The sequence below is a fragment of the Lemur catta genome, chromosome 5 (assembly GCF_020740605.2).
Source record: "Lemur catta isolate mLemCat1 chromosome 5, mLemCat1.pri, whole genome shotgun sequence".
NCBI lineage: Eukaryota > Metazoa > Chordata > Mammalia > Primates > Lemuridae > Lemur > Lemur catta.
Genome location: NC_059132.1, coordinates 42,130,358 through 42,158,238, shown reverse-complemented (window position 1 = coordinate 42,158,238; position 27,881 = coordinate 42,130,358). Strand labels below are relative to the sequence as shown.

The window sequence follows — 27,881 nt, the reverse complement described above, 5'->3', positions numbered from 1 at the left end:
CTGCTTGTACTAAAAAAAATCTTTCCACGTGATGTTATGGAACTAGCTTGTCATAAAGCCTAGACAATTTATTTTACAGTCAAGCAAATGGTAAGTCATTATTTGGAAGAGAATCCATCTTTATTTAAGGGCTGAGGACAGAACACACTCAGAGCACAAATAATGGAAACTGTTGCTATACATTATTGCATACTCTAATCATTAGAACACTCCTTCAGCACTTGCTGGGCTTAAGCCAGCCTTGAAGTCAGTTTTTTGCCCAAGGCAAATAGTAATTCATGCCAGGCCCAAAGAAGAGACATGATCTAATTAATCTTGCTACAAGTGTCTCTCAGTGGAAGATGTACATTTTATTCTCAAGGCTTGTTTGGGCATGTTCTCTGTGGATTGGCACACCCAAACCAACATTAAAAACACACCATTTTTACATACCTGATAGCTTCTGCCATTTTAGTGCTTTCTCTTTTTCTGTCATCTGTCAAACGCCGTATAAAATAAATAAAGTCAAGTCCGCAACAGAAAACGCTGCCGACGGCGCTGAGCAGAACCAGCTTGCTGTCGTCGGCAGCCGCCGTGGTCAGGGCGCTCTGGACTTCCTTCATTACCTGAAAGTCACCAGAAGTTAAAGTGGCAAAGAGTATTTTAGGTATAGAACCATAAAAGCAGTTAATTACTAATTTAATGTGGACCTATAAAAAAGGCATTCGTGGCCTGATAAAAGTTCCCTGCATGTATCGTAATTTTAATTATTTTGCAGATTTCTTATTTTCTGTAACCAGAAATTGGGTTGCTGGGGACAGTATAAACATAACTACATAACTAATTATAAATAGAGTATAATTAGAAAGATGTGAATCTACGTTCCCTCAATATTTCTATAGTCACTGCGGCTCTTGGTAGATAAACCAAGTTACATTCACATCACTGGGCATTTCTCCAGTTTGGACAGCAGGTGGCATATTCAAACCAGTTGAAAGAAACTAGTTCCATTGTTTTTTTGTTTTGTTTTGTTTTGTTTTTATATAAAAACCTAGCCTGCCACACTTGGGACAGAAACTTAAATAGTTTGGTGCATAAGTGCATTATAAGTACAAACACATTAGCATGGAAAGGTAATTTTAGAAGGGCACAAAAATGATTTAAAATGGTCTCTAAGAAGCATTTAAAATAACCAACAAAGGGACTCTGCAGTCTAAAAATGTACCAAGACCCAGCTTTGAACTGATTTCTTATGTGACCCTTCCTTCCAGACACACCGACTTTCTGTATGAACTTTGGCCTTCTTGCCTGGAAAAAACCTGACCTAGCTGCTCACAAAGGAAAAAAACCAATACTAGAACTTAACATTTTGGTAAACTATAGTGCAGGTTCTGATACTCCCAATTCTAGATACTTAGTAAAATTCTTTTTTGAACCTTTGCAACCGCCAGCCTCCCTCAGTCCTTGAGCGCTCAGCTCCGCACGTGCTGAAAGCCCTGCAGCAGTGCGTTCTGCTGCAAGTTCTGAAGACTAGGAATGACGACAAATATTCTGATGGGACTGGGACCCCAGGGCATTTTAATTCTAAGAAAGAACCCTCTAAGACTCTGATGAAAGCGAAAGCAAAGCATGTGTGCATACACATTTCCATGTGACTTCAGGGAGGCACGGGATCCCCGAGCCCCTGTGCCCTCCAGATGAAGAACTCCCGGCCTGGGGGGTGAACGAGGACAAAGGTGCAGCCACCACCTCCCTGTTCAGAGCCCGGGTTCCCGTCACAGCCCACACCCAAGGAGAACAGGGATGGACACTCAGCACACGCCTGCTGTCCCGACTGCACCTCAGGCCCCAGTGTGACGAGGAGCAACGCGCCAGCCTCCCTCTGCGCCCTACCTCTGGAGGGCACTGGGACACGGCCGGAGGGAGTAGTTTAGAGAGAGCACAAAGAGGAGCGCCAGTTCAGCAAAGTGGCCCAGAACACGGGCGTGGAGAAGCATGAAGCACAAATCAGCCCAAGGAGTGTCTCTCACCTCTGGATTTAGAGAGTTATTCTCTGATGATTTTGTGGATAACAAGATGTGGGTGAAGCCATCCTGCTTCCTGACGACAATATCTCTGTATCTGTAGGCACTTTCTGTTTGCCTCACACTGAAACGCAACCGCTTGTCAAAAGGCTGGTCTCTTCTGTCGTCAATAAATTTCCTTTTCCCGGCTGTCACTCCTGTAACAGATGTCTGTATGTTGGCTGTTCCATTGGCTGTTAATGCATCCATGAACGGAGATGTACCTGCCAAGAGTTTGAAACCACAGTGGTCTGTGCTGTCCTACCAGCAGTTCACTCCCCAGTGTCATCTCCGAATTAAATAAAAATGCTCGTTACAAACCCAGGACTTAAGTTATTAATGGAAGGACGTTCGTTATTAATTAGAACCTTTAGAACATTTACAGTCATTTGTTTTCCTTCAAAGTCTGATGACTGATCTTACCTAAAAAATAAAAATGGAGAGGTACTCACTGAAAAGCAGCTACAAAATTTGAGACTTTTGAAGGGTGGAATTAAAGGAGAATGGGTCTCATGGAGAGTACCTGTTCCAGGTTTCAGACGGTTTAAGAAACAAATGAAAAATCTTACTAGAGTCGAGGCCACCTGCTGTCTAGTCAAAACTTCTTTTGAAACTTCAAGATTGACCTGTTTCTGCAGTTCTGCAGCCACCACTTGAGACCACTGCCCCGCTGCGGGGCACGCGAGATGCTCAGGGCCTCTTCCTGAAGCTGCCCTGGGAGGTGACTACTAGCAGGTCCGTCCACTAGTCCCAGTTCACTAGTCCCAGTTTTCAGACAGTGCTGTAGGCAGCTGCAGACAGCGCTCCCCCCTCTCGCCCACACAGCTGCTCCAATCAGCCTTAAGGTCTCCTTTAGTATTTTTATTATAACAAAGTCAAGGGTTTCATTTAACACTTTACTGGAGTAAAGATGTAAGATGTATCAGGGTAAGAATTCAAGTATTAAGGCAAATAATTCTCCTCCTATCTATATGCATTGTCAAAACATCACCTAAGGTGGCAAGGAAAGCACAGAGCCTTTGGATGGGGAAAAAAGGGACACAAATGTAAGAAAACTGTATCTGGCTTCACTAATAGTATCAGCAATGGTAGAAGGTCTCTGAGAGGAATAACAGGAATAATTAAAAATCAGAAATAACTCCTCTAAAGTGACAGAGAATAAGCCAAACCTTATTCAGAAAACCAGAAAAGACTCATGAATGGACACTTCAGAGTAGCCAAATACTCTCTCTGGTAAAACAACTTGGCTTTCATTGAATTGGTGGAAGTAATACTATTCATTTTAATCTTTGGAGGTTTTTTTTTTTAAAAAAATCAATGTTTAGAAAATTTTAAAGAGGTTATAATATCTGCATACGGTTCAAGAATCTAAAACTATAAAAAGATACATGGTTAAAGCCCCCGTCCACTTCCCCTATTTGCTCAGGTCCAGCCCCCACTAATCGGCCACAGGGCAGATTTTTCAGGGGTCCCTCCAGAGTCTTTATGTACGTACAAGAAAATATGAATACATCTTTCTTCTTCACCCCCTCCTTTTAAAAAACACAGTGTGTTGTTACAGCTTATTATATACATTATGTTTTGCTTGTACATATGTAAGATACATACAATATTGTTCTATCTTGCTTTTATTCATTTGATAATATCTTAGAATTCCCTTTCTCTGGAAGGACACAGTTTCCTATTCTTTTCCAAGGCTACACAGCAGCACACTGTATGGATGTACTATAATGTGTTTTTCTAATTCACATTGGAATAAACACTAATATTCAATGATCTGTTGACAGGACAAACACAGCTATAATGTATCCCTGTGGCCTACATCATTCCAACGTTGGCAAATCTGTAGGACAAGTTCCTAAAGGACTTGCAGCCTGGAGTATTTCTAACTGAAAGAGTGTTTGGTCAGATGTCACCAGTCAGACAGGGTGTTGCTAAATCCTTCTGAGGAACCTGGGAAAGATCCTTCTCTTTCTTTTAACCTTCGTCTTCTCTCCTACCAGATCCTTCCCTACCTTTGTTTTAAAACATCCCCCAATCTCTTTTACCTTCAGAAACCCTCTCTGACCTGCTCTTCCCCTCTCAGCTACTGCCCTCGTCCCCTGCCCAGTACAGCCTCACCTGTCTACTCTGCTGTCTACACTCCTCCCTCTGTCCATCGGTCCTCAACCCACTTAAATTCAGAGCTAGAGTTAACATGGCCAGATAACCTCTGAACACAGAGAAGAGGATCCTGAGGTTTCTGAACTTCGAGCCTGGGTGAGCAGGAGGGAGGGGCACCCACAGGGGAGCTAGAGGCAGCTGAGGGAGGAGGGGAGGGGGGACGCTTGGCTTCCTCCATGGTGAGGATTCAGGTGAAGGTGCACAGAGCCCAGGACCCAGAAGGGGGACCGGGGAAGTCAGTGTTTGACATATGTGCTTGGGGGTTGGTGCCCAGAGATAACGGTTGAGCTGACAGGTAAGAGCTCCAGAGGGAAGAGCAAGCAAGTGAGCCTGCTGTGGCTAGTTGGGGAGGGCCAGGAGGCAGCTGGATGCAGGAAGGTGTCCTAAAAGGAAGGCCAGAATGCCACAGCAACAAGGATGTGTCAACAGAGGCATATGCTTCAGAGAGGTGGAGGAGAATGGAGAAGAGGCAGCGGAGACCAGAGGCCATTAATAAACGTGGGCAAGCTGTTTCACTACAGCACTGAGGGGAGAAGCCAGACCACAGGGTACAAAAGAAGACAGATAGAAATTGATAAATAAATAAAAAACATATATATTCAAATCAGGAATTTGTTAAAATGCTGTTTAAAGAAACTTAAGGAACACAGAGATGTAACTGCAGGTGAGAAGACTCTAACACTTAGGTGGTAGCTCACAACGATGGCTTCTCTGCCTAAAGATTCCACAAGGACACAGTGGTGGAATGATGTGAGAAGAGACAGATGAGGAAACAGGTTGGAGACTGGGCTTTCTCAGGAGAAGAGGGGATTCTTTCAGACTGCACATGCCAGTATGCTAGTAATGTCAAGTGAGAGCTGCTGGGTCTTTGAGAGTTCTTCAGCTGGAACTGGATTTTAATTGGTGCTATACCAAAGCACAAGAAGAATCATCCCAGCAACATAGGGAAGGCCTTGTTGCTACGGTCTGAATGTTTATGTCCTCCCCAAATCCACCTGTGGAAATCCTAACACCCAATCTGATGGTCTAAGGAGGTGGGACCTTCAGGAGGTGACGAGGTCATGGAGGTGGAGCCCTCATGAATGGGATCAGTGCCCTGGTAAAAGATCCCTAGAGAGACCTCTTTCCCCTCCACCATGCGAGGATTGGGCTACAACCAGGAAGAAGGCCCTTATCAGACAACACATTGGCTGGCACCTTGATCTTGGACTTACTGGCCTCCAGAACTGTGAGAAGTAAGTTTCTGTTGTTTATAAGCCACTCAGTCTATGGTATTTTGTTATAGCTGCTTTCCAACAGGACAGAGCCGGCTGGCTTCGGGGGTCAGCCCCTTCCACCCTTTTGACTTGCTCTTGCTTTCCACAGCATCTTTTCTTTCTCTATTTAAAAGTCACACATTCCTTAAACTCTCCAAGCAGTTTTACTGGCAGCTTCCTTCCACGGAAGCAGGATTTCTAGGCTATGGGGTCCATGTAGCTTTTTTATGTGAGCTTCAGAAAAAGCTCAATATTTTCTTAGTGAAAATATTTCCATAAGTGATAGTTCCTATGGAGTTATCTGTGGTTCTGCAAATTTAAAAATGGATTTTTTGGCTCATGCTGACCAAGACCACTGCAGCTGGCCTCTAGCCTCCTGGCTAAAACCATGTTAGCTCACTAGCGCCACTGAGGTCCTTGCTGATTTAGACTCTGTGATCTTGCTAGTATCCTCAACCACCATGCCCACTCCAATGTGATTCCTGGGGCCCCCGTCATCCATCTGTGGATAGCACGTAGCACCTAATAGTTTTAGGTAGAGAAGCATCCCAGCAGGATGGAGCCTTGGAGTCACAGACTTTGGCAGCACTGGGCCTTGTCCTGCACCCCCACCCCTGCATCATTTATGCCCCTTATTCAAGACAATGGTGTTCTTAAAGCCCCTAGGTATGTGCCCACCTCAGGACTCTTGCACGTGCCTAGAACGCCTGTGTCCTGGAATTGAAATGGCATTTCTTTCATTCATCTGGATGACTCACATTTTAGCTCCTCAGACAAGCCTTCTTGGACCACCCCATCTGATGTGGGCCCTTCCCCACTGTCACTGCACATTACCCTGATTTGTTTTCTTCAGGCATCCCTCAAAGTTATTTCTTTCTTGTTACATTTTTATTTATAGTATTATCTATGCATTCCACTAAGTAACTGCAGGGTCCTTGTTTGTCTCGTTCACTAATGTGTCCCCAGTACTCACCATGCTCAGTAAATATTTACTGAATAAATAAATGGAAGGGACTTTGAAATCTCATTAGTCCAGATCCCTCACTTTAGAGATGAGAAGTTAGTGGCCTGCCAAACACCACACAGCTCATTACCTGAAGCCACGCCAGGGACAGTAAGCTCTACACTTCAGAGCAGAACCAACCACTAATGACTAAACAAAAGGTGAACACTGAGATTCAGGGAAAAATACTCCCCACAATATAAACTGTGAGAAAATTTAGTGTGACTCACTACACCATCATGAAAAGGAATGAGGAAAAGTTGCCTCCGTGAACTGATAGTTCTTAAAGGATTTGGATTCAAGGACTACGAACACTTTCCTAAGATTTATTAACATAAAATTTGACTAGGAAAGAAATCTATTTTAGTGCCTCTATTAATAACTGGTTTTCTTTTAATATGTTTCAGAGCAAAAAAAGACAGCCTCAAATATGTATGTTAAAAATGCTTTAGAAAGTATAAGTTTCTCTAAACATGACTTGTGACCTTGAGAGAGGAACAGGGTCTGTACTTCCTCACGTGCCACTGATAACTAGTAAATGGAACAAAACACACGAAACAGCTGTTTTCAGGCACTGAACAACAGGCAGTGCAGGACTGCGTTCCCAGAGTGAAGGGAGACAGTGAGCCCAATGACCCACCCCGCTTTCTGCCAGAGGCAATCTCCACACTGGGGGGATGAGGGGATGGGGGAAGACACAGCCAGCAAAGATGCTGAATTGGAACATAAGACTCAGGGAGGCCTTGCCAGCTATAATTTGTTGTGCAGGGTATGGAAAAGGAAGGAGCTACAGAGAAAGGCCCAGAACTGCCTAGGGACTCCCTTGAGCCTTTGTTGAATGACAATCTGAACATGCACAGGAGGGAGAAATTCCACAAGGCTGGGCAGGGAACAACTTTTGAGGCAAGAACAATCACTTGAGACCTGTAAACTGACTAATTCTCAGTGTACACACAGGGCTGGGAGTCCTCACCAGCCAGAGTAGAGAGACCTCATAGAATAAACGGGGCATACAGTAAAGACCCCAGAGCAGGCAAGTATTAGTAGAACAAATCTAACTCTAGAATAAAGGATACTTAGAATTGTACTAATAAAGCTTAAAAATACACCTTGAAGGGATCAAACTGATATTCAAGTAATAATTTCCTGCTAGAACAAATCTTTTTAGCATACAACAAAATCCAGCACTCCAAAATGTAAAAGTAATGACTTTCAGCAACTAACCAAAAATTCCTAGACTAGCAAAGCAGGAAAACAGGATGATGACCAAGACTGAATCAGTCAATAGAAAGAGAACTAAAAATGAGACATGAAAAATTGCTAGAAAAGAACATTTTCAAAACTGTTATAAATAACCATAATATGTTCAAGAATTTAAATGACAACATGAACATAATACAAAAATGGAAGATTAAAATTAAAATTTCATTGGATTTAACAGATTAGATAGTAGAAAAGAAAAGATTAAAGAACTTGAAGACATAGCAATATACTCTATATCAAAATGCAGCACGGAGAGAGAATAGGCAGAAGAAATGATGAGCAGAGTCTGAGTGCCCAGTCTAGCATATGTGTAATTTGAATCTCAGAAGGGGCATGTGTGTGCTCTATGTGTGTGTGCCTAAGTAAAGTATTTGTAGAAATAATGGTGGAAAGTTTCCCATATTTGACAAAAACCAGAAGCCTACAGATCTAAGAAGTTTAACAAATACCTACATACACATAAACCCAAACTAAGGCATATTATAATCTGCTGCAAACCTGGAGGAAAAAAAGGATTACAGATATAACAGGAGAAAAATTGCATACTCATCTTCAGAAAATATACAAGACAGAAGAAAATGGTACCTCTGAAGCACAAGGATAAAAAAAAGTAAACCTATACATATAGCACATATACAGCATAAATGTCCTTTAAGAACAGACTAGAAATAACATTTCCAGACAAAAGCTGAGAGAACTGGTCACCAGCAGACCTGTATATAAGAAATGTTAGAGGATGCTCTCTTCAGGCTGAAAAAAAAAAGATTAACAGCTAGAAACCTGGATATATGTAAAGGAAAGAACAGCATCAGACTGGTAAATAAATGGGTAAAAATGGACCCACATAGACTGTTTAGCAAATGTAATTAACTAAAAATAGAAAGTAGTAGCTGGTTGGCCTGGTCACAGAAAAAAATCCCCTGCTTTCATACCAACCTAACAAATATGAATAAAAACTGCTTTGTATATACTATGCAAATATATTAAAATATCCTCAAAAAAAGACTACTCTCTGGAAAAACACGAGTTATCAAGACTGATCTCTGATGCAGCAGAAAGAAAAAAAAATAACCACGGAAAAATAAAAATAAAGTTATTAAAGAATTACTCTTAAAACCATTTGGGGCTAGGCAGGTTAGGGAACAGCTCACTGTACAAGTAACAAACAGCTTCAGAGCCCACAGAAAAGAAAGACAATTATCCAATTCATTATGCAAAGATAACTGATGTCAGAACTTGACACAGATGACAAAAAATAAAACCACAGATCAATTTTACTTATTATTCACGGCAGTGTAATTCTACTTTATTAATAGTTGACAGTTTAAAGATAATTGTGAAATATCTTAGTGGGCAAGAATCATAAAAACACACTAAACAAAAGCTTTTCTATATTCTATGAAGTATTTAGAAAATAAATACACATTAAAAACGTCACCTACAGTAACAAAAATTAGGAATAAATTTAATATTCAAGACATATACAGAATGAATAAGTAGAAAACAACAAATTTTACTAAGGAACACAAAAGCCAAAAAATTGGAAGAAAATGCCATGATTCTGGAGAAAACCAAATACTACAGAGCTATCTATCTTTCCAAATTTTAATTCTAGTAGACTTCTTATTAAAATCTCAGTGTTCAAAACTTAGCAGGAAGACAAGCTCAGAAAGAATGAGTGAAATATACCTAACTAGTTATATATGATAAATATACACAAGGAGCATAGTTCTAGTGCAGGGAAAAATGATGAGTTAGTAGTAGTTTAAAAATAGCTCCTATGATGACGACATATGCACTACAAACCAATATAAACTGGTATGAACCATTTGATAAATAATAAAAAAAGGAAGTTTTCTTTAAAAAAAACACTCTTATTCACTAAAAACATAAGAGAATATACAGAATGAAAAATACATTCATACATATATAGTTTCTAGATAGAAAAAAATGATAAAAGTTAAAAGAAAATTCAAATACATAAAAATCGAAAACACAGATGAAAGGCTAATATTTTTTATCATTAAAGAAGTAATACAATTTTTTTTTTGGCGATAGGGTCTCACTCTGTTGTCCAGGCTGGAATGCAGTCGCACAGTCATGGCTCACTGCAGCCTTGAACTCCTGGCTTCAGTGAATCCTCCCACCTTGGCTTCCCAAAATGTTGGGATTATAGGTCTGAGCCACCACACCTGGCCTCATATAAATTGATTTGAATGTAAAGAACAGAGCAGAAAACACACGTACACACTCCCCCGAAGGATGTTCACAGAAAATTCAAATGACAGAATAAAAATACCAAAACAATGATATCACAAGTGAAAAAAATGCAACAATCATTTCTACCTTCAGATTATGAAAACTTTTGAAATATGGCAATTAAGTCAGGGCTGGTGAAGGGCACACACATACATAAATTGGTACATTTCTAGAAAGCGATTTTTGAAGATGTGCTAATCAACCTCTGCCCTTATAATTCTACTTCTAAAGAAGGAAAGAAATTCTATGAGGACATATTTTTACATACAAAAAGTATTCAAACAGCTTTACTTTAAAATGGAAAAACTGTCAAGAGCCCTAAATTTAATTTGTGTCTAACAGTAAGAAAATGATTATGACACACATGTACCTGACATAGTATTATATAGCTTTATGTTTATGAAGATTTTTAAAAAAACATACGTCCGTAAGTACATCACAGCAGCTACCATTTCATTACACCTTAGATATGCTGTGCTCTTGGCATAAATAATCTAATTTAAATCCATACAGCACATTTGAAAGGTGTGTTGTGTCTGCAGATATGATTCCTGAGCCTGTGTTCTTCCACCACCCACCACCGAAATTAAAATCATACATGAAAGAAATGAAAATGAAAGATAACAAAAGGGGTGTGTGGATGAGTAGACAGATAAACAATGTTTTCATGTGAGTTTATTAGGAATATAAAGTATAGAAATGTTAATAATGACTCTTTCTTGGTGACAGAGATATGGGGTGATTCTTATCTTCTTGGTATCTTATAAATTTCTATAATATATCATTAATAGTCAGGAAACCACTTGAAATCACATTATAGCATCCAAATTCAGATGAAAGTGTCTGCGATATTATTTTCATTATATAAAGATTTACTGGTATTTCTCTGACTATATTTTAGTTTAAGATAGTATAATAAAGAGTAGGTTTTAATATGTTGTCTAGGCACAATGGGTCTCTATGACAAAAAGAGTTCCAAAACTACTTTTAACCATCTTGGATATTCATGGCTATTATTTTTTTTAGTCTGAAGTTAGAGAGCAAGGACTACAGTGTATACAGAATTAATAACCCTCCTTTATAAAGTTCACTATTTCAAAATAGAGTTATTCACACCTATAGAACCTCATCTTATTTAACTATACATAATCCTACAATTTTATTCAGATTATATAATCTGCAAACTTAATTCAATCAAGGGAAAAATTTTGCATGAACATGGAAGTAAAGGTAAGCTTTAAATTCTAGTACCCCTTTCTTCCGTAATGTGTTAAAGGACTTCATTACAAATAATTGCACAAGTCCCTCTGTTCCAACTCCTTCAATTTTCAAGAAAGATATTAATATACCATTGGTATTGCTATAATGTTTTGTTCCAGTACAAATGATATATTAGGAACAATTTCAGGGTATTGTGAGTTTCACATGTATTTATGTGTAACTGTCTGAAGAAAGCTGATGAAGGTACAACTGTATCCTGCTGAACCTGGCTGGGCAGGAATACACAAACACACATCTGCACACAGCGCAAACAGCCGCCCATTCACATCAGTTGTTAGAGCTTTCCACGTGATTTCAGATAATACTCCTTCCACAGCTTCACAATAAGCCACAAGCTACAAACCTTCCAACACCCACTTCTGTAAGCTGGGCTTTTTCAAGATAAAGTACCTTATCTATTGCAGTATTTGTTTTTCTTAACCATTTAACATGTGAAATTGTGCTACTGTTTCTATTCGGTTCCCATCTCATTTTTTAGTTTCAATGACAAAGTTTTTGAATGTTGTACACCTAACCCCATTTCCCCCATAAGTCCTGTAGTTTTCACTGCATAATTTTGCATAGTGTGGTTACTTTTAGGAATACATATATCACGTGACAGCAGAATTGACTCTAAGTTTTCTTTCCACTGCTCACAAAGTCCTTTTTTGCTTAATTCAAGAAAGAATTTATTCACAGCCATGTTTGAGACCTGGCCCTAACAATAAAATCATCTAACTAATGATGGGCTTCAAGACGCCATACAAACCAACCAGCCTGGCTCAACGCAGAGTGAGGAGGGAAATGCTTACTACCAACCACCACGTTCAGAAAATGCTTTGTTCTTCATCAGCCAAATCCTTCCAGGAGGAACTTACTGACATCAACAGGGGCTCCACCCAAACCCCACTGCAAAGCACCTGGACATTGCTGTCCCACCTTAAACGGGGAAGCACCACGCAGGTAAGGAGCTGGGAACAGAGTGGATTTCCACAGCACAGGCTCCCAACGCTTCCCGAGGCAGAATGAAGACTCTGCAACTGGAGAGAGAAGAGTATCATTCTGCAAGCTTTCCTTTGTCCTTGGTGGTTCTCTGGCCTACTCAGTTTTCCTCAGTTCCACCCACCAGTGATGGATAGCAGGTCACTCCAGAATCTTTGTCTCTGCTCACAAATCTGTCCTTAAGAGTATCAGGCTCACTTGCAAGTTAATTATATCCTCTCTGTTTAAAAGAGCAGCATCCACCATCTAAAACTCCATAGGTGGCCTGTGTTTTACGGCAGCTATGGTACCTCAAACCCATGAAACCTTCAGGGACTGAGGGCATTCTTCCCCTAACCCTTCAGGCCAAGTGACTGGCCACAGATAGATCTTTCTTCCAACCAATTAGGGGGAATCCTGTCCCCGCCCATCACCCTGCGGGAGGAGTGGAAGCAGGGTACACATGGTCTTTAAAATCTACTCCCACTTGCACCCCATGACTCCCAGTCCACCCAGAATCTCCCTGGTGGCCCCTCAGTATTACCCCAACAGAGAAGCTCCCCAATCTCTGGTTGGATATGCCTGAGGACCACCTGCAGCTCTGGACTTGGGATTCAGAGACCAAGGGCAAGCTCATTTTTGTGCCACCACTGTAGCTCCTGGATGCCGGAGCTGGTGGTACTTTATTTTTGAACACTGTATTAGGAAAAACCCAGGAGTTAAGATAGCCACTTAAGACATTGAGCCTTTCATACAAATTTAATGTCACTAAATTGAAACACAAGAAACCTTATTTTTAAGAATGAGCCTGTCCAAATCTGCAGCATGAACACAGTGGCCTGGCCTGCATTATTCGCAGGCTTGGCCACAGGCACGATGACTGCCCTGCATCCACCCCCCTTTCCCCAAACTGTGTGTTTCACGCATCAGGCGCTTTGCCTCTGGACACACATAAAGCCCTTCCCCAATGACAGCAGACATAGCCCACGAACGGGAGGGAAGGCCAGACTGTCCTTGTTGACCAGCACTGCGCTTCCTCCCATACGTCTGCAAGAAACAACAATGTTTTGCCAGACCAGTCACTTGCCAGGCCCAGTAAAACTGCCGCCGTCACTCCAAAAAACAAATGCCTGAGCAGTCACTTTCCTGGGCCAGCGACTATAGCAATCCTTTTCCACACTGGGTCAGGATTAGAAGGTCCTTTTCTTCTAGTCATTTCAGCGTGACTACCCCACACTTGTCTGACTGTCGACTCTGGGGCTCTTTGTCCAGGGGTGCACGATGGGTCGGTATGGTGTTCTTGTTCCCCGGATGGCATCTCCCCTACTCTACACAAAAGCACCTTTTAAAATCTGGGATATAAAATCAGTTTCGTGGCTACCAATTGGTATTTATTTATTTAAGACAGAACAGACTAGGAGAAACTAGAGACTGTGGCAGAGCAGTGCCCTGATGTGCCTCTTACTTCAGCTCACACCGCAGAAGCCCCAGAACTCTGCTCTGATACTGCCGAGCGACTCTGCATGCCGCGCTCGCCTGTGGGACAGCTCCAGCTGCACTTCCAGGATGGCCCCCATAAGGGGTGACCCTGGCAGCCCCAGGCCCCAACCTGTCTGGGCCCTGAGGGGGAGCACATCTCTCTACCTGGACCCCAGCTCAGCACCAGACACTTAGGGTACATTTGATAAATGAATAAAGCTGACCCGATCTCAACGCCCCTGCTTCCTCAACAGTGTCATCCTCCTCCCCATCCCTGGCTCACCCTGGGAGGCTGGTGGTACAGAGGGGAGAGCAAGACACAGGTCACTGGTGACCTCAGTTCCTCTCTCCACTTGGCAATAATGCTCCTTAAAGAGCAAACGAAAACCTGAGAACAAAGGAGGCATAAATGCCATTTTAATCCATGAAGCATAAAAATAAATCCTTGAAATTGCTAAATAACTTGGGTCTGCTACAAATATACCCAAGGGACATGAATGAAAAATTGTGAAATGAGGATGTTAAACACCTGACAGTCCATAGAGAACATTTTGAAAATCAACAGAAGGGGCAGGCGCCATGGCTCATACCTCTAATCCTAGCACTCTGGGAAGCCAAGGCGGGAGGATCGCTTCAGTGCTCAGGAGTTCGAGACCAGCCTGAGCAGGGGCGAGACCCCATCTAAATTAAAAATGGAAAAATTAGGTGGGAGTCCTGGCGCGAGCCTGCAGTCCCAGCTACTCAGAAGGCTGAGGTAGAAGGATCCCTTAAGCCCAGGAGTTTGAGGTTGCAGTGAGCTATGATGATGCCATTGTACTCTACCCCAGGGTGACAGAGTGAGACTCTGTCCGCCCCCCTGCCCCCCGCCAAATCAACAGAAGAATATAAGCCACACTTTTTGAACTAAAATGATTCTGTTTAGTAAGTTAGTTTTTCAAAGAGAACCAATCTAAAAATCTTAAGCGCAAAAAGCAATGAGGATAAAAATACTATTTTGAGACAAAAAGGAAGTACCAATTAACGAGACTATATGACTTTGAATCAACTCTAGGTAGTTAATTAATTATAATTTCCCAAAACCTAAATAAGACCAGCCTGATTAAACCACCGCAGCATTATGAACCAAGAGAGTTATGGCAATTGCAATGTGCTGCCACCTACAGCAGGGGTTCCCACCTGGATTGTGCAATGGAATCATTGGGGAGCTTTTTCAAAAGTGCTCCTTGGAGAACGGGGAACGCGTATACAATGTTGGTAGGAATGTAAATTAGTACAGCCATTACGGAAAACAGTATGGAGTTTCCTCAAAAAACTAACAAAAGAACTACCATATGATCCAGCAATTCCACTACTAGGTATATACCCAAAGAAAGAGAAATCAGTATGTTGAAGAGACATCTGCTCTCCCACATTCAATGCAGCATTACTCATAATAGTCGAGATATGGAGTCAACCTAAGTGTCCATCAGTGGATGAACAGATAAAGAAAATGTGGTCAATGTACACATTATCATTCAGCCTTAAGAAAAAACAAAATCCTATCATTCGCAGCAACAAGAATGAACCTGGAAGGTATTAAGTGAAATAAGGCAGGCACAGAAAGATACATACTGCATGTTCTCACTCGTATGTGGGAGCTAAAAAAGTTGTGCTCATGTAAGTATAGAGTACAATAGTGCAAAGTGGGGGGAGAGGGAGAGCCAAAGGTTGGTTAACAGATACAAAATTACAGCTAGATAGATAAGAGGAGTAAGTTCTAGTGCTCTATAGCATTGTAGGGGACTACAATTAGCAACAATTTATTGCATATTTTCAAATAGCGAGAAAAGAAAGTTTGAATGTTCCCAACACAAATGACAAATGTCTGATGTGATGTATTTGCTAATTACCCTAATTTGATCATTACACATTGTACCTGTGTATCAAAAAATTACACTCTACCCCATAAATATGTACAATTATTATGTGTCGAGTAAAATAAAAGGAAAAAAAGGTGGTCCTTGGGCCACACCTGCAGCCACCTGATGGGTCGTGAGGTACAGCCCGGCCCCTTGCCCAGTGATACTGGGATGCCCCAAGGCAGGGACCACTGTTCCAGAGTCCACGTGTGTGGTATCTATCACTGATGTGACATATCTGAAAGAGGATATTCAGGGTAACTCAAAACGAAAAGTTCAGGTCAGAAGATTGAGATTAGAGTAGCAATGCAGATAAAATAACAATGAAATATTAATATTATATAATAAAAGAGGAGCAAGTCTGCTCAGGATCTGGAAACTAGCAGGGAGTTTTGAAGTACTCACTGGTTGACAGCATCAAAATTATACTGTTTTCCTCATTAAAAACCATATCCAAGGAAACATGCACATGATTTCACAATGACATATCTTCTGATGTGGAAATAGTGTAATGATTGGTTCTTATTTTGCTTGTATTTATAATTTTTCACAATTAATATCATTCAGGAAAGTAAAATTTTCACATTCTGATTACTCATCTTCCCTTGGAAAGAACTACCCATTCGTTGATAACTCTTTCCAACTTAATTCTTTGCCAAAAGCAAGAGAGGCAATCCCAGCGATCAATCATACAGGTTTCTCAGAGCAAGGTGATCACTAGAGGTCAGAGACACAGACGCACCGAGGCAAAGGGTGGGCAACCAACACCTATGGACCCATCATCACTGGCTCATGTACCAGGCATCTCACTCAATCCCCACTTTGCAGGATGAAATCCCCAACCTGGAAGTGCTTAACCCTTTGCCTGCCCGGGGTCACCATGTAGGTGAGGGAGCACCCAGCTCAGGTCACATTAAGGCCCATGAGGCTACACAAACACATCCTCCATCATGATCAGCTGCTTGCTGTGGAGGTAAAGAGATGTACCCATGAAAAGCAAGCTGGCAAAAGGAAACTGATGGGGAAAAGGAGTGATTAATGACAAGAAACTGCTTCGAAAAAGCCAGGAACATTCTAGGCAATGTTAGTGAATACTTCATGGAGCTGATTTTAACTGGCTTCCAAGTGCTTTGCATACAGTAGGTGCTCAGTATTTGTTGAATATAATTGGCAAGAAATAGAATATGACACACCAGGGTACTATGCCATTAACAAAGATGTGGGCTGGGTGCAGTGGCTCATTACTGTAATCCTAGCACTCTGGGAGGCCGAGGTGGGAGGATCATTTGAGCTCAGGAGTTCGAGACCAGCCTGAGCAAGAGCGGGACCCTGTCTCTACTAAAAATAGGAAGAAATTATCTGGACAGCTAAAAATACATAGAAAAATTAGCCGGGCATGGTGACACATGCCTGTAGTCCCAGCTACTTGGGAGGCTGAGGCAGAAGGATTGCTTGAGCCCAGGAGTTTGAGGTTGCTGTGAGCTAGGCTGATGCCAAGGCACTCTAGCCCGGGCAACAGAGTGACACTGTCTCAAAAACAAACAAACAAACAAACAAACAAAAAAAAAGATGTGGAGGAAGCCATATATAGGTTTATCACAGAAAGCCAGAATAAAATGAACAGAACAGCCTACAGTCAGCCTTTTAAGGGTTAAATGCCAAGTTAAACGGAACATGCGCAATGATGGAGGCAGTGGAGAGGGGGTGAGGGGATCTACAGCTCACCCACCAGCCAGGGGCAACTAAAAGCTGAGCCTAGGAAGAGAGTAATTGGACAGATCTTCCAGGGCCCAGAAAATGTGGTCTGAACCAATTAAAAAAAGAAAAAAATCAAGGGCTATTTAACTTCCAACACACATTTTATTGCTATTTTAAGGGTTCCAAACTAGAGTCCTCTTGTTATTTCTGGTATTAACCTGGGGGAACGGCAGGGAAAATGGCTTTTCACAAGCGGGGAGAAGGCTGGGCCACCAGGTTGCGAGTCTGGTTACCTGGGCAGAAAGATGAGGCAGTGCTCAGTTGCTGGCATTCCTCACCCTGTGGAGGGGGAGCCTGGGAGGAGACACACTAGGTGCATGTGTGGATGCCTCCTCTGTCCTTAAAACACACCTAGTCTCTAAGTCCTGTACTTCTACCTGTCCGCCTACCCTAAAGCTGTAACCGTTCCCTACTAGCTGTGCCCAGTGCAGGATTGAAGACCACCATTTTTCAGAGGAACGGCTCAGGAACGTCTCATGCTAGCGCGATTTTTAAAAAATACACCCACAAAATTTAAAAACTAACAAATTTGATTAATAAACAAGCTTTGACATTTCACTTTAATTTTATCCACTCTTGATTTTATCCCTCATACTGCTCAGAGCTGCTGGGGGCGTCAGCTGTTCCAGGAAAGGCTCTGCTCCTGCAGCTCACTCTCCTGCCTGCAGGGCACGCCCTGAGGTCTGCGGGCAGAGCCCCGGCTCACGTGGAGGGGCGGGGGATGACATCTGTGGACTTTGTCTGTGTACAGATTCTGTGTACAGAATCTAGAGCACTTTTTATTCTGACATAAAGTGGTAAATTTTATGTCATGTGTAAGTATATAGTTCAGTGGCATTAAGTATATTGACATTGTTGTGCCACCATCACCACCATCCATCTCCAGAACTTTTTATCTTCCCAACTGAAACTCTGCACCCATTAAACATTAACTCCCCATCCTCCCTTCCCCCAGCCCCTGGTAACCACTATTCTCCTTTTTGTGTCTATAAATTTGTCTCCTCTAGGTACCTCATATAAATGGAATCACACAGTATTTGTCCTTTTGCAACTGGCTTACTTCACTTAGCATAATGTCTTCAAGGTTCATCCATGTTATAGCATGTCAGAATTTCCCTCCTTTTTAAGGCTGAATAAGATTGCAGACCACATTGTATTTAGCCGTTCCTCTGTCAATGGACACTTGGGTCACTTCCACCTTTTGGTTATTATTAAACATGCTGTTAACACTGTATACACATGCTGTGTACAAATATATCTCTTCAAGACTCTGTTTTCAATTCTTTGGGTATATAGCTAGTAATAGAATTGCTAGATCATATGGTAATTCTATAATTTGTGAAGTTATTTTTAATATTCTCCTAAATTATCTGTAATGTGTTTAATTAGTACTTATAATCATACTTTTAGAAAAGATTCAAATTATGGGCTGTGATTACTTCCATTTCCTTGTTAAATGTCTTCACTTTGGTTTCCCTAGGATGGAGAAGCAGGCAATACAAGGATGTATAACACTTTAATCACTGAAGAGAGGTTACTATAGGTTGAGCATCTCTAATCTGAAAATCAGAAATTCAAAATGCTCCCAAATGTGAAAGTCTTTGAGCACCAATATTACGTTCAAAGGAAATGCTCATTGGAGCATTTCAGATTTTCAATTTGAGGCGCTCAACAGTAAGTATAATGCAAACATTCCAAAATCTGAAAAAATCTGAAATCTCAAGCATTTCAGATAAAGGAAACTTAACCTATATAATTAAAGATAAATTGCACACGAATCCGTGGCCAATTTTGAGGCTATCTTAGAGATAAAACCTTTGTTAACGTTTTTTGTTTCTCTTATTATTGCCTGGAATCACTGTCTGCCCACCAGTCTTGCAGTTTTAATGTACACACGGATGCCACACGTATCCCCAAGGGTAGGGTCCAGGCTTCATCAAGCTGTGCTTTTGGTTCTGTACACAAGCCTGGCTCTTAAAGATACTCAGAATTTGCTGAATGAATTGATTAGTGATCAATCTTTAATTACAGATGCAAATTCAAGCTATTTAGTTTTACTTTTGATAAACTAAAACAAAAAATAAAAAATTAGTAAGCAATATAAATCCCACCAGTCTACCAAAGCATATCAGGATAAATTCCTAAGAACTTGAAGAAGAGAAATCTTCCAGAACAAAATACTCCAATTAGCAATATCACCGTTATTATACAAAACTCTACAATCAGGTTCAGGGTTCAACTAGAGATGACCAAGTGTCCTTGCCCATGTTTTAAGTTTCTGTGGCATAAAGGTCTGTATGTGACAGACGATTACGTGTGGGAAAAACCCTCTGTTAATTTTAATCTTCATTTTGAGTTATGCCAAGCTCCTTGGAGAACATTAATCCCGAAGGGGATTTGGAGTCCTAAATCTACAAAAGTAATGAAGTCTTTAGTAGCCCAAAGGAAATCTAAGCACTCATTTTTACTCAGTTCTTCAAAAACATATGCAGCAATAAAATAGTTTCAAAGCTATCGCTACAACCAACATTTTAAGTTAAGAACACAAAAGTGAACTGTATTATTTGAAGAAGTTAATGGAAAACTTTATTCAAGCGTGATCAATCTTTAATTACAGATGCAAATTCAAGCTATTGAGTTTAGTTTTACTTTTGACAAACTAAAACAAAAAATGAAAAATTACTAAGCAATATAAATCCCACCAGTCTATCAAAGCATATCAGGATAAATTCCTAAACTAAATTCAACAAGACAGGTGATACTTTAAACTTAGTTTATTTCCTCATTAATAGCTTTGAAAATAAGTCAAATATTGGCGAGAACGCCCCCCCCAATAATCTGTATGCTACAATGTCACTTTAAAGTACCAAAAAAGAACAGAATATCATCAGACCTTCCCTTTAGTGCAGAGTAAAGAAGGATTAACAAAAAAAGACAAATGAAACCATAAGAACGATAATAGCTATCTACACAGTATAATTCTCTAGCAGTGGGATCTTATTATTGATCACATCTACAAACATTTTATTTCCAGCAAAAATGATTCTACTTTATGTGACAGAGAATCAAATTCTCAACACTTTTCTTCAATGTTTGTCTTGACTTTTAGAACTAGCTTTTCCAACTATTGCTTTCGTTAGATAACTAATCAATTACAATTTAATTTTCCTATTTCATTAACAGTGCATGGCCATTATTTTCAACTCCTAGAAATGAAAGGAAGAATTATTTTGATTAGGGTTAAATTTTACATGTAGAGTAGCTATAACCAAACTTCTATCCCAAAGAAAATGAACTCACAATCTATAGTTATTGCATCTAGTTTACTTCAGGCTAAAATGTTCTAGCGCCAATTTTCCAACCTTAGTGCAAAGACACCTCACAGAGGGCAAACTTCAAACACTTCATTTGGAAGTATATCATTACCTAGAGTTAGGGAAGGTTCAAAATGCTTGCTGATATTCACGGTGAAGTCTAATTCAGCCTTCTACCTGCAATGCCAACAGCAATAGGCTAAGAATGAAAATTTCTCAGCTATACTTTTAATCTCTTCCAAGTGCCACCATCTCTATCAATTTTTGAGTATTCAAACAACAGAGTACACCAGAGGACTGTATGATTTACTTCTTCCTTCCTCGCTTCACTTCATCTCCAAATCAGAAACAGTTTAACTAGAATAACGTTTGCAGTAATTTTGACTAGTTTTGTATTAGCGTATGTTATAGACCCTCAGTGCCCTCTAAAACTACAAAGACAAAGCCTACTGAAAACACAACTAACCCCCAAAAACACAAAGCCAGAGGTGATGTCACCACAGAAAAAAGTCAGTCATGTAGTCAGCTCCTAAAAGCTGGCCACATACTTAGTTCTGGCATTTCTAGAGGCCAGAACAAGGCTAGAAAGCCCATTAAAAAAATTCTAAGATTAAAAACAAATCTGTCACTTAAGGAGACAATCTGGTACTTCTAAGACCCAAGAGAAGTTTCTCCTGAGGTTCTTTAAAAGAAATAAGAAGCCAACACACTCAGCTACCCCAAAACCAGAAGGACAAATAACAACAAAAACAAAGGACTCTATATGATAGCTTACCAACTCAACAGAACCCCTGAAGTACAGGAGGAGAAACTGTTTTCCTAGCATTTCCCCTGCACACGGAGCTGTTTTTCCTTCCCTAAACAAAAGTCTCGCTCGGGACCTCAAAAACAAACCGTTCGTGGCAGAGACACTCTGGTGGGCAGCGCGCCCCGGGGTTCCCATCAGCCGCAGGGCCAACCCCTCGGGTGTGACGCCCCAACCTCCACTCAGGGGCCTGCCCAGCAGGCAGTGATCAACAGACTTCCTTGAATTTATGAAGCACCGTAAGAAAATGAAAATATGTGATGTTATTTCAGAAAGAAATGGGCTGCTTTGAGGAACAGAGAGATGCCTCTGTGCTCACAGGCTCAGCTGCTTGCCTGCAATGAGCCACCTAGGTGTAAAAGGAACGGTCAGAATCCCTAAAAGGGAGAAGGCAGGCCTGGGGGACAGAAACTGCCCCCTCGATCGGGCCACACTTTTGGGCGTTCCAATGTTGGCCTTTCAATTAATTTTCAGACCATGTGAACAAGGTCTTCATTTAACCCACAAGGAACTTTTCAAGAACTGTTCTCAGTATTTGTGACATTCACTCAGTCTTCATTTTTAGTTCTTTTCAGTCAGGATTTTTTTCATCTCATGACTACTTGAAGGAAATTTATTCATAGGAACATAGATTTTATATAAAGAATATCCTCAAAGTTTTAAAAATTTGGTATGTCGTATCATCTCCTAAGAGAAGTCTAGAAGCACACAGTTTATACCAAAAAGATGGCCACTCCAAACTTGACAGTTTGGAGCAATCAAGTTAATCATCTAATATCAAAAGAAACACACAAGTTTATCAAATATATAAAACAAGCAGCTCCCTAACACCAAGGCCATATAAAATGTGTACATTGGCTAGAGAGCAGAGTGGTAAAATGTGTTTTGGAGGATGGTTTGACAACTTGTATCAAAAACATTAAATGAAATAAAACAATAGACTTTTGAGAAATCCAAATCTAGAAATTTATCCTGCAGAAAAAATAATCATGGATTTTCATTGGGATTTGATCAAAAAGGACATTTCCTGCAACGTGTCTGAACAGGAGGGTGTCTGCTGTAATTAAAAGAGACTGTATAATTGTGCCTAATGACACAGAGAGCTACCCATGATCTGTGAGGAATCAAGCATGGTACACAGAACAGGGAGGTGTGTTCTCACATGCAAATGACACGCAGAGCACTGTGAATAAGGCAAAGGTTTGAACCAGACTTCCTAGATTCAGAGCTGGTTCTGTCACTTCCTTGAGCCCACTCTAACCTGGTGATCCATTTCTTAGTCTCCCAGCTATGAGGACAACCTACTCTTCGCCCTCTTCCCACACACGTGGATACTGTGGTACTGTGCCAGGCTTTTACTGCTGTACCAACATACTTCTCTGCCTGAGTGTGAGCTGACCACGTAAGGACAGTATTGTAGGCCATGAGGTTGGGGCTGTAAACACCAAATCAGATCCAGCTCTTGCTCATCAAGGATAATGCCATCTGTGGACCTGCTCTAAGAAACCACTCTGGAACCTGCTCCAGTCTCAAAACCATTCTGCAAACCCTGTGTTCTACTGCAAAGACAAGTCAAATGGGGAAAACAGATCAATAGCTCAGAATGAAGACAGATCTATGTACAGCTAAAAAGTTGGTTAAAAAGCTGGATAAACTACCAAATACAACTTTTCTCGAACTTATAGGAGAGTCGAGGTTGCAACGCAACCAAACACAGCTTGGAATCCAAAGAAAGACAACCCCCCACCCCCACCCCAGGAAAGCTGGGGCATGTGGACTGCCTCAACTGTGGCAGAACAGTAGAGGGAGACAAAGGTATGAAGAAATCAGCTGAGATTCTAAAGAACTGCTAAAGGCTGACTGTTGGCTGGCACAACAGTATAGCAGTTCCCTCATGAGGAAGTCTAGGGGGCAAGACAGGAGACCAGAAACAACCTCCTTTGGAGCTTCAAGAGCAGAGGAAGGGACCTGCCACCCTCATGGGCAAGACATGGAGCCCCACCCTCCAGCCCAGCCCTTTGTCGCTGGATTCTAGGGGAAGGGCAGCAAACTCTGCTGACCCAATCTCGAGAAAGCTCCACTCCCAAGGCTGAGGCACACTGGGCCTGAGATCAGAACGGCAAAGAATCGCCCTGCTCCTACTACCCTAGCCTAGCAAGAATCAAGTAAAAATCAAAAGCAGTCCACCCTTAGGGGAGAGACAAGGGTGTAGAGAGAGAAGTCCTGTGTGACTCCGGGCACATGGGGACAGCTGAAAGCTCACAGCAGATCACAAACACCAAGAGAAACCTTCCAGCAACCCCAAACCCTCACCCTAAGCACAAAGCATCTTTAGAGGAATTCACAGTCTGTGGTGTTCTGAAGGCAATCACAGCAAAATCAAAACCCCAAAAGAGCTCAACTCATGACTAGAATGACTCAATCCTCCACACTAGCAGCCTCAGAAGAGTCATGCCCATTTCTAGGCATAAATATTATATATCTCAGTCTCTCCTGCTCTATATAAGATGTCCAAAATTCAAACAAATACAAGGAAATACACAAAGATTATGAAAAAAAAATACAATTCATTGTTGAGAAACAAAGCAATCCACAGAATCAGAACTTAGAACAGAATTCCAAGATGACCAAGGTAATAGTCTATCCTACAGGGACATTAAAATAACTATGACAGACATTATAGGATCTACTGGAAAAGGTGGACAACCCACACAAAGAAATGGTAATTCCATCAAAGACACAGAAACTATGAGAAAGAGTCAAATGTTAAAGCTCGAAATAAAAAACAAGGTATCAAAAATGAAGAATTCCTTCAACAGGATCATCAGGAGACTCCACAATGCTGACGAAAGATTCAGTGAACTTGAAGATAGGTCAACAATTAAAGCAAAAAACAACAAAAAACCAGATCATCTAATCACAGATCCAAGAAACAGAACTCTAGGCAGAATTTTAAAGTCATAAATACCCATTCCTATATAAATCACTTTTCAAATTTCTAAAAACCAAAGAGAAAGAGAAAGTCTACAAGGGCACCACATGACAAGCATCATATAGAGAGGAACAAAGACTAATTACAGGTTCTTGTCAAAAACAATACAATCCAGAAGATGGAGTGACATCTTTAAAATAATGAATGAAAACAACTATCAACTAAGAATTCTACACCCAATAATATTTCAAAAATGAAGGCAAAATTACAACTTTTTCAGACCACCCCACCCCCAAACGAAGAGCTGAGACAGAAACCACTGCTATCATAAGGATATGAAAGATTTGAACAAATACAATTATTCTTGTGCTAACTGATGATATAAAGAACACTGTATCTAATAACTGTGGAATGCAGAAGGCTCCCAAATGTTTAGAAATTATGCAGATGTCTATGTAAACTACATAGAAAATTAGAACATTTATAAAAATCAAATTTGAAAAAGATGCATATCAAAACATGTGTGATGCAACCCAAGCTCTGCTAAGTGGGAAACTGAGTCTTAAATGCATATATTTTAAGAAGGCTAAAAACCAAAAATCTAAAACCCATCAATTAGTCAGAAAACCAGTAAATTAAATTGATAGAAAATAGAATGGAGGAAATAAGAGAGCAGAAACTAATTAAACAAAACAACAAAATAAGATCAACAATGACTAAAAGCTTCTTCGAAAAACCTAACAAAATTGATAACCCCTTGGAGAGGATGGATAAAAGGGCAAAATAAGGAGCAGAATAACCAGTATCAGGAATAACAAAAGTAGACATCATTACAGAACCTACATAGACATTAGAGAGACAAGGATAGAGTGTGTGCAGTGGCTCATGCCTATAATCCTAGCACTTTGGGAAGCTGAGGCAGGAGGATCACTTGAGCCCAGGAGTTTGAGGTTGCACTGAGCTATGATCATGTCACTGCATTCCAGCCCAGGCAACAGAGCAATACACCACAGCAAAAAACCAAAAACCAAAAAACTTCCAGAAACACAAGGGTATTATAAACACTATATGAACAAATTAAGATAAAATTCCTAGATATATACAATTTTTCAAAATGGATATATTTAGAAATATAAAATTTGAATGGGAGTGGCATTATAAAAAATGGTATTAGAAATTCTCTTTTCCATAAAAGCAAAGAGAACACTGGGAAAAATTGTCAAAATCAACCTTTTCAGGTCTTTGGAAATTAACCTAAGGCTTGTGGCAATCCAGTAGCATTTATTCAGGAAAATTGGCTGAATCTTTGTGGACTTTTAACTTGTGCTATTCCCACCCACCCCACATCAACTCTATGGCAGCCCTGAAAACCAAAGCCTGCAGTCGTAGTGAAAACCAGCACTCTGACAACCACTGGAGGGGCAGAATGGGTCAGAGTTCCTTCAATGCCTCATTTCCAGAGTATTGTCATTTGTGCTGACTGGTGCTTCCCTGGAGATCCCATTCTCAAGGATGTCTGTATTTGATTTCATTTGGAGCTCACTCGGTACAAACTGGCCCTGTCCCACACCCAGGATGTTGGCAGAAAACAATCATAGACATTTGCTAAAAACTGCAGTTGCCTAAAGCAATGGATAGCTGTTGGAGCAAATAATAACAGGCAAACCAAAAAGCTTACAAGGAAAAGATGTGAATGAGATGTACACAGGCAGCTTTGAAAAATATTTCAGCACATTACTAGGAATCTGATGGCCACATACATGCACAAGGCTTGCACATGCTCAGGAAAGTCATGACAAAAACCTAAGCTCTCACCTCTGAGTAAATCTGATGCTCTGTGCAAGTAGAAAGCACAGACAGAATGGTAAAGTGCCTGACTGAGTGCTGAAGGTGTGTCCCAACAAAGGGTCATGTGACTGGCAAAGACTGGGAGACCTTCTGGTTCCAGGTGTTTAAGGAAATCTCTGTTCAATCATTGTTAGACTAGTAAGCTAACTGAACACATGACAAAGTGGCCACACATGACAAAGGCTACAGTCTTGACAGAATTAGTTCCAAAAAGCCCTTACACATGCAGACAACTACAACAAGCTGCAGAAACAAACCGTGGGGAGGGAGAGAATCTGCCCCATTAGTTGCCACATTATTTTAAAATATCTGGTTTTCAACAAAAAAAATTACAAGAAATGCCAGGAAACAAGTAAGTATGGTTCACACATGGGGGGGAAAGCAGTCAATAGAAACTGCCACCGAGGAAGCCCAGATGAACTCAATAGACAGAGATTTTATATCAGCTATCTTAAATATGTTCAAAAACTAAAGGAAATCATGTGAAAAGAACCAAAGAAAGAATATTTGAAGAAATAATGGCCCCAAGAATTCCAAAATTTAATGAAAAGAACATTAATCTACATATCCAAGGAGCTCAAAGAACCCTAAGCAAAATAAAATCAAAGAGATCCCCACCTAGACCCCTCATAATCAAATCGTCAGAAGCCAAAGATATGACGGAATCTTGAAAGCAGTAAGAGAAAAGTGACTCACCATGTTCAAAGCTCCTTGATAAGATTAAGATTAATACCGGATTTCTCAAAGAAACTGAAACCATGGAGGACAAAATGTGTGATGGTATATTTAAAGTGCTGAAAGACAAAGACTGTCAACCGAGAGTTCTATATCTAGTATAACTATCTGTGCTGGTTACTTTTAGGTGTCAGCTTCACTGGATTAAGGGATACCCAGGTAGGTGAAAAAACAATACTTCTGAGTGTGTCTGTGAGGGTGTTTCCAGAGGAGACTGGCATTTGAACCAGTGGAATGAGTAAGGATGATCTGCTGTCACCCAATGTGGGTGGGCACTATCCACTTGGCTGGGGACCCAGACAGGAATAAAAAAAAAGGCTAAAGAAAGGTAAATTCTCTCCCTCTCCTGGAGGAGGGGCACCATCCTTCTCCTGTCCTTGCTTGGACATCAGAACTCCAGGATCTCTGGCCTTTGGACGCTGGGACGTGCACCAGCGGCACCCCAAGTTCTCAGGCCTTCAGACTTGGACTGAGCCATGCTCCTGGCTCCCCTGGTTCTCAGCGTGCAGGCAGCCTGCTGTGGCAGTTCTCAGACTCCATAATTGCATAAGTCAATTTCCCTAATAAATCTGCTCTCACATCTCTCTTTCTTTCCTTTTGATTCTGTTTCTCTGGAGAACCCTAATATACTATCCTTCAAGAACCAAGGTGAAATTAAGACATTCCCAGACACACAAAAATTGAGAGAATTCATTGTGATGATCTGCTGCTCTACAATAAAAACTAAAGGGAGTCCTTTGGTCTAAAGTGAAAGGACACTAGAGACTGACTTAGATCCACAAGAAGAAATAAAGAGCACTGGTAAAGGCAACCACACAGGTAATCGTAAAATACAGGATAAATATATTTTGGTTTGTAATTCTTTCCCCTATCTGATTTAAAAGA

General features: G+C 40.9%; 1 protein-coding gene across 1 annotated transcript in view; it reads right to left on the bottom strand.

Annotated features, from left to right (window-relative positions):
• The window catches only part of CDYL (chromodomain Y like), a 174,463-nt gene that overhangs the window by 18,339 nt on the left and 128,243 nt on the right, over window positions 1–27,881 (bottom strand). The window contains exons 3-4 of the mRNA XM_045551619.1: window positions 2,010–2,266; window positions 433–605 (exon numbers count right to left, since the gene is read on the bottom strand). Coding sequence (XP_045407575.1) covers window positions 433–605; window positions 2,010–2,266 — 430 coding nt within the window. The remainder of the gene's footprint in view (window positions 1–432; window positions 606–2,009; window positions 2,267–27,881) is intronic.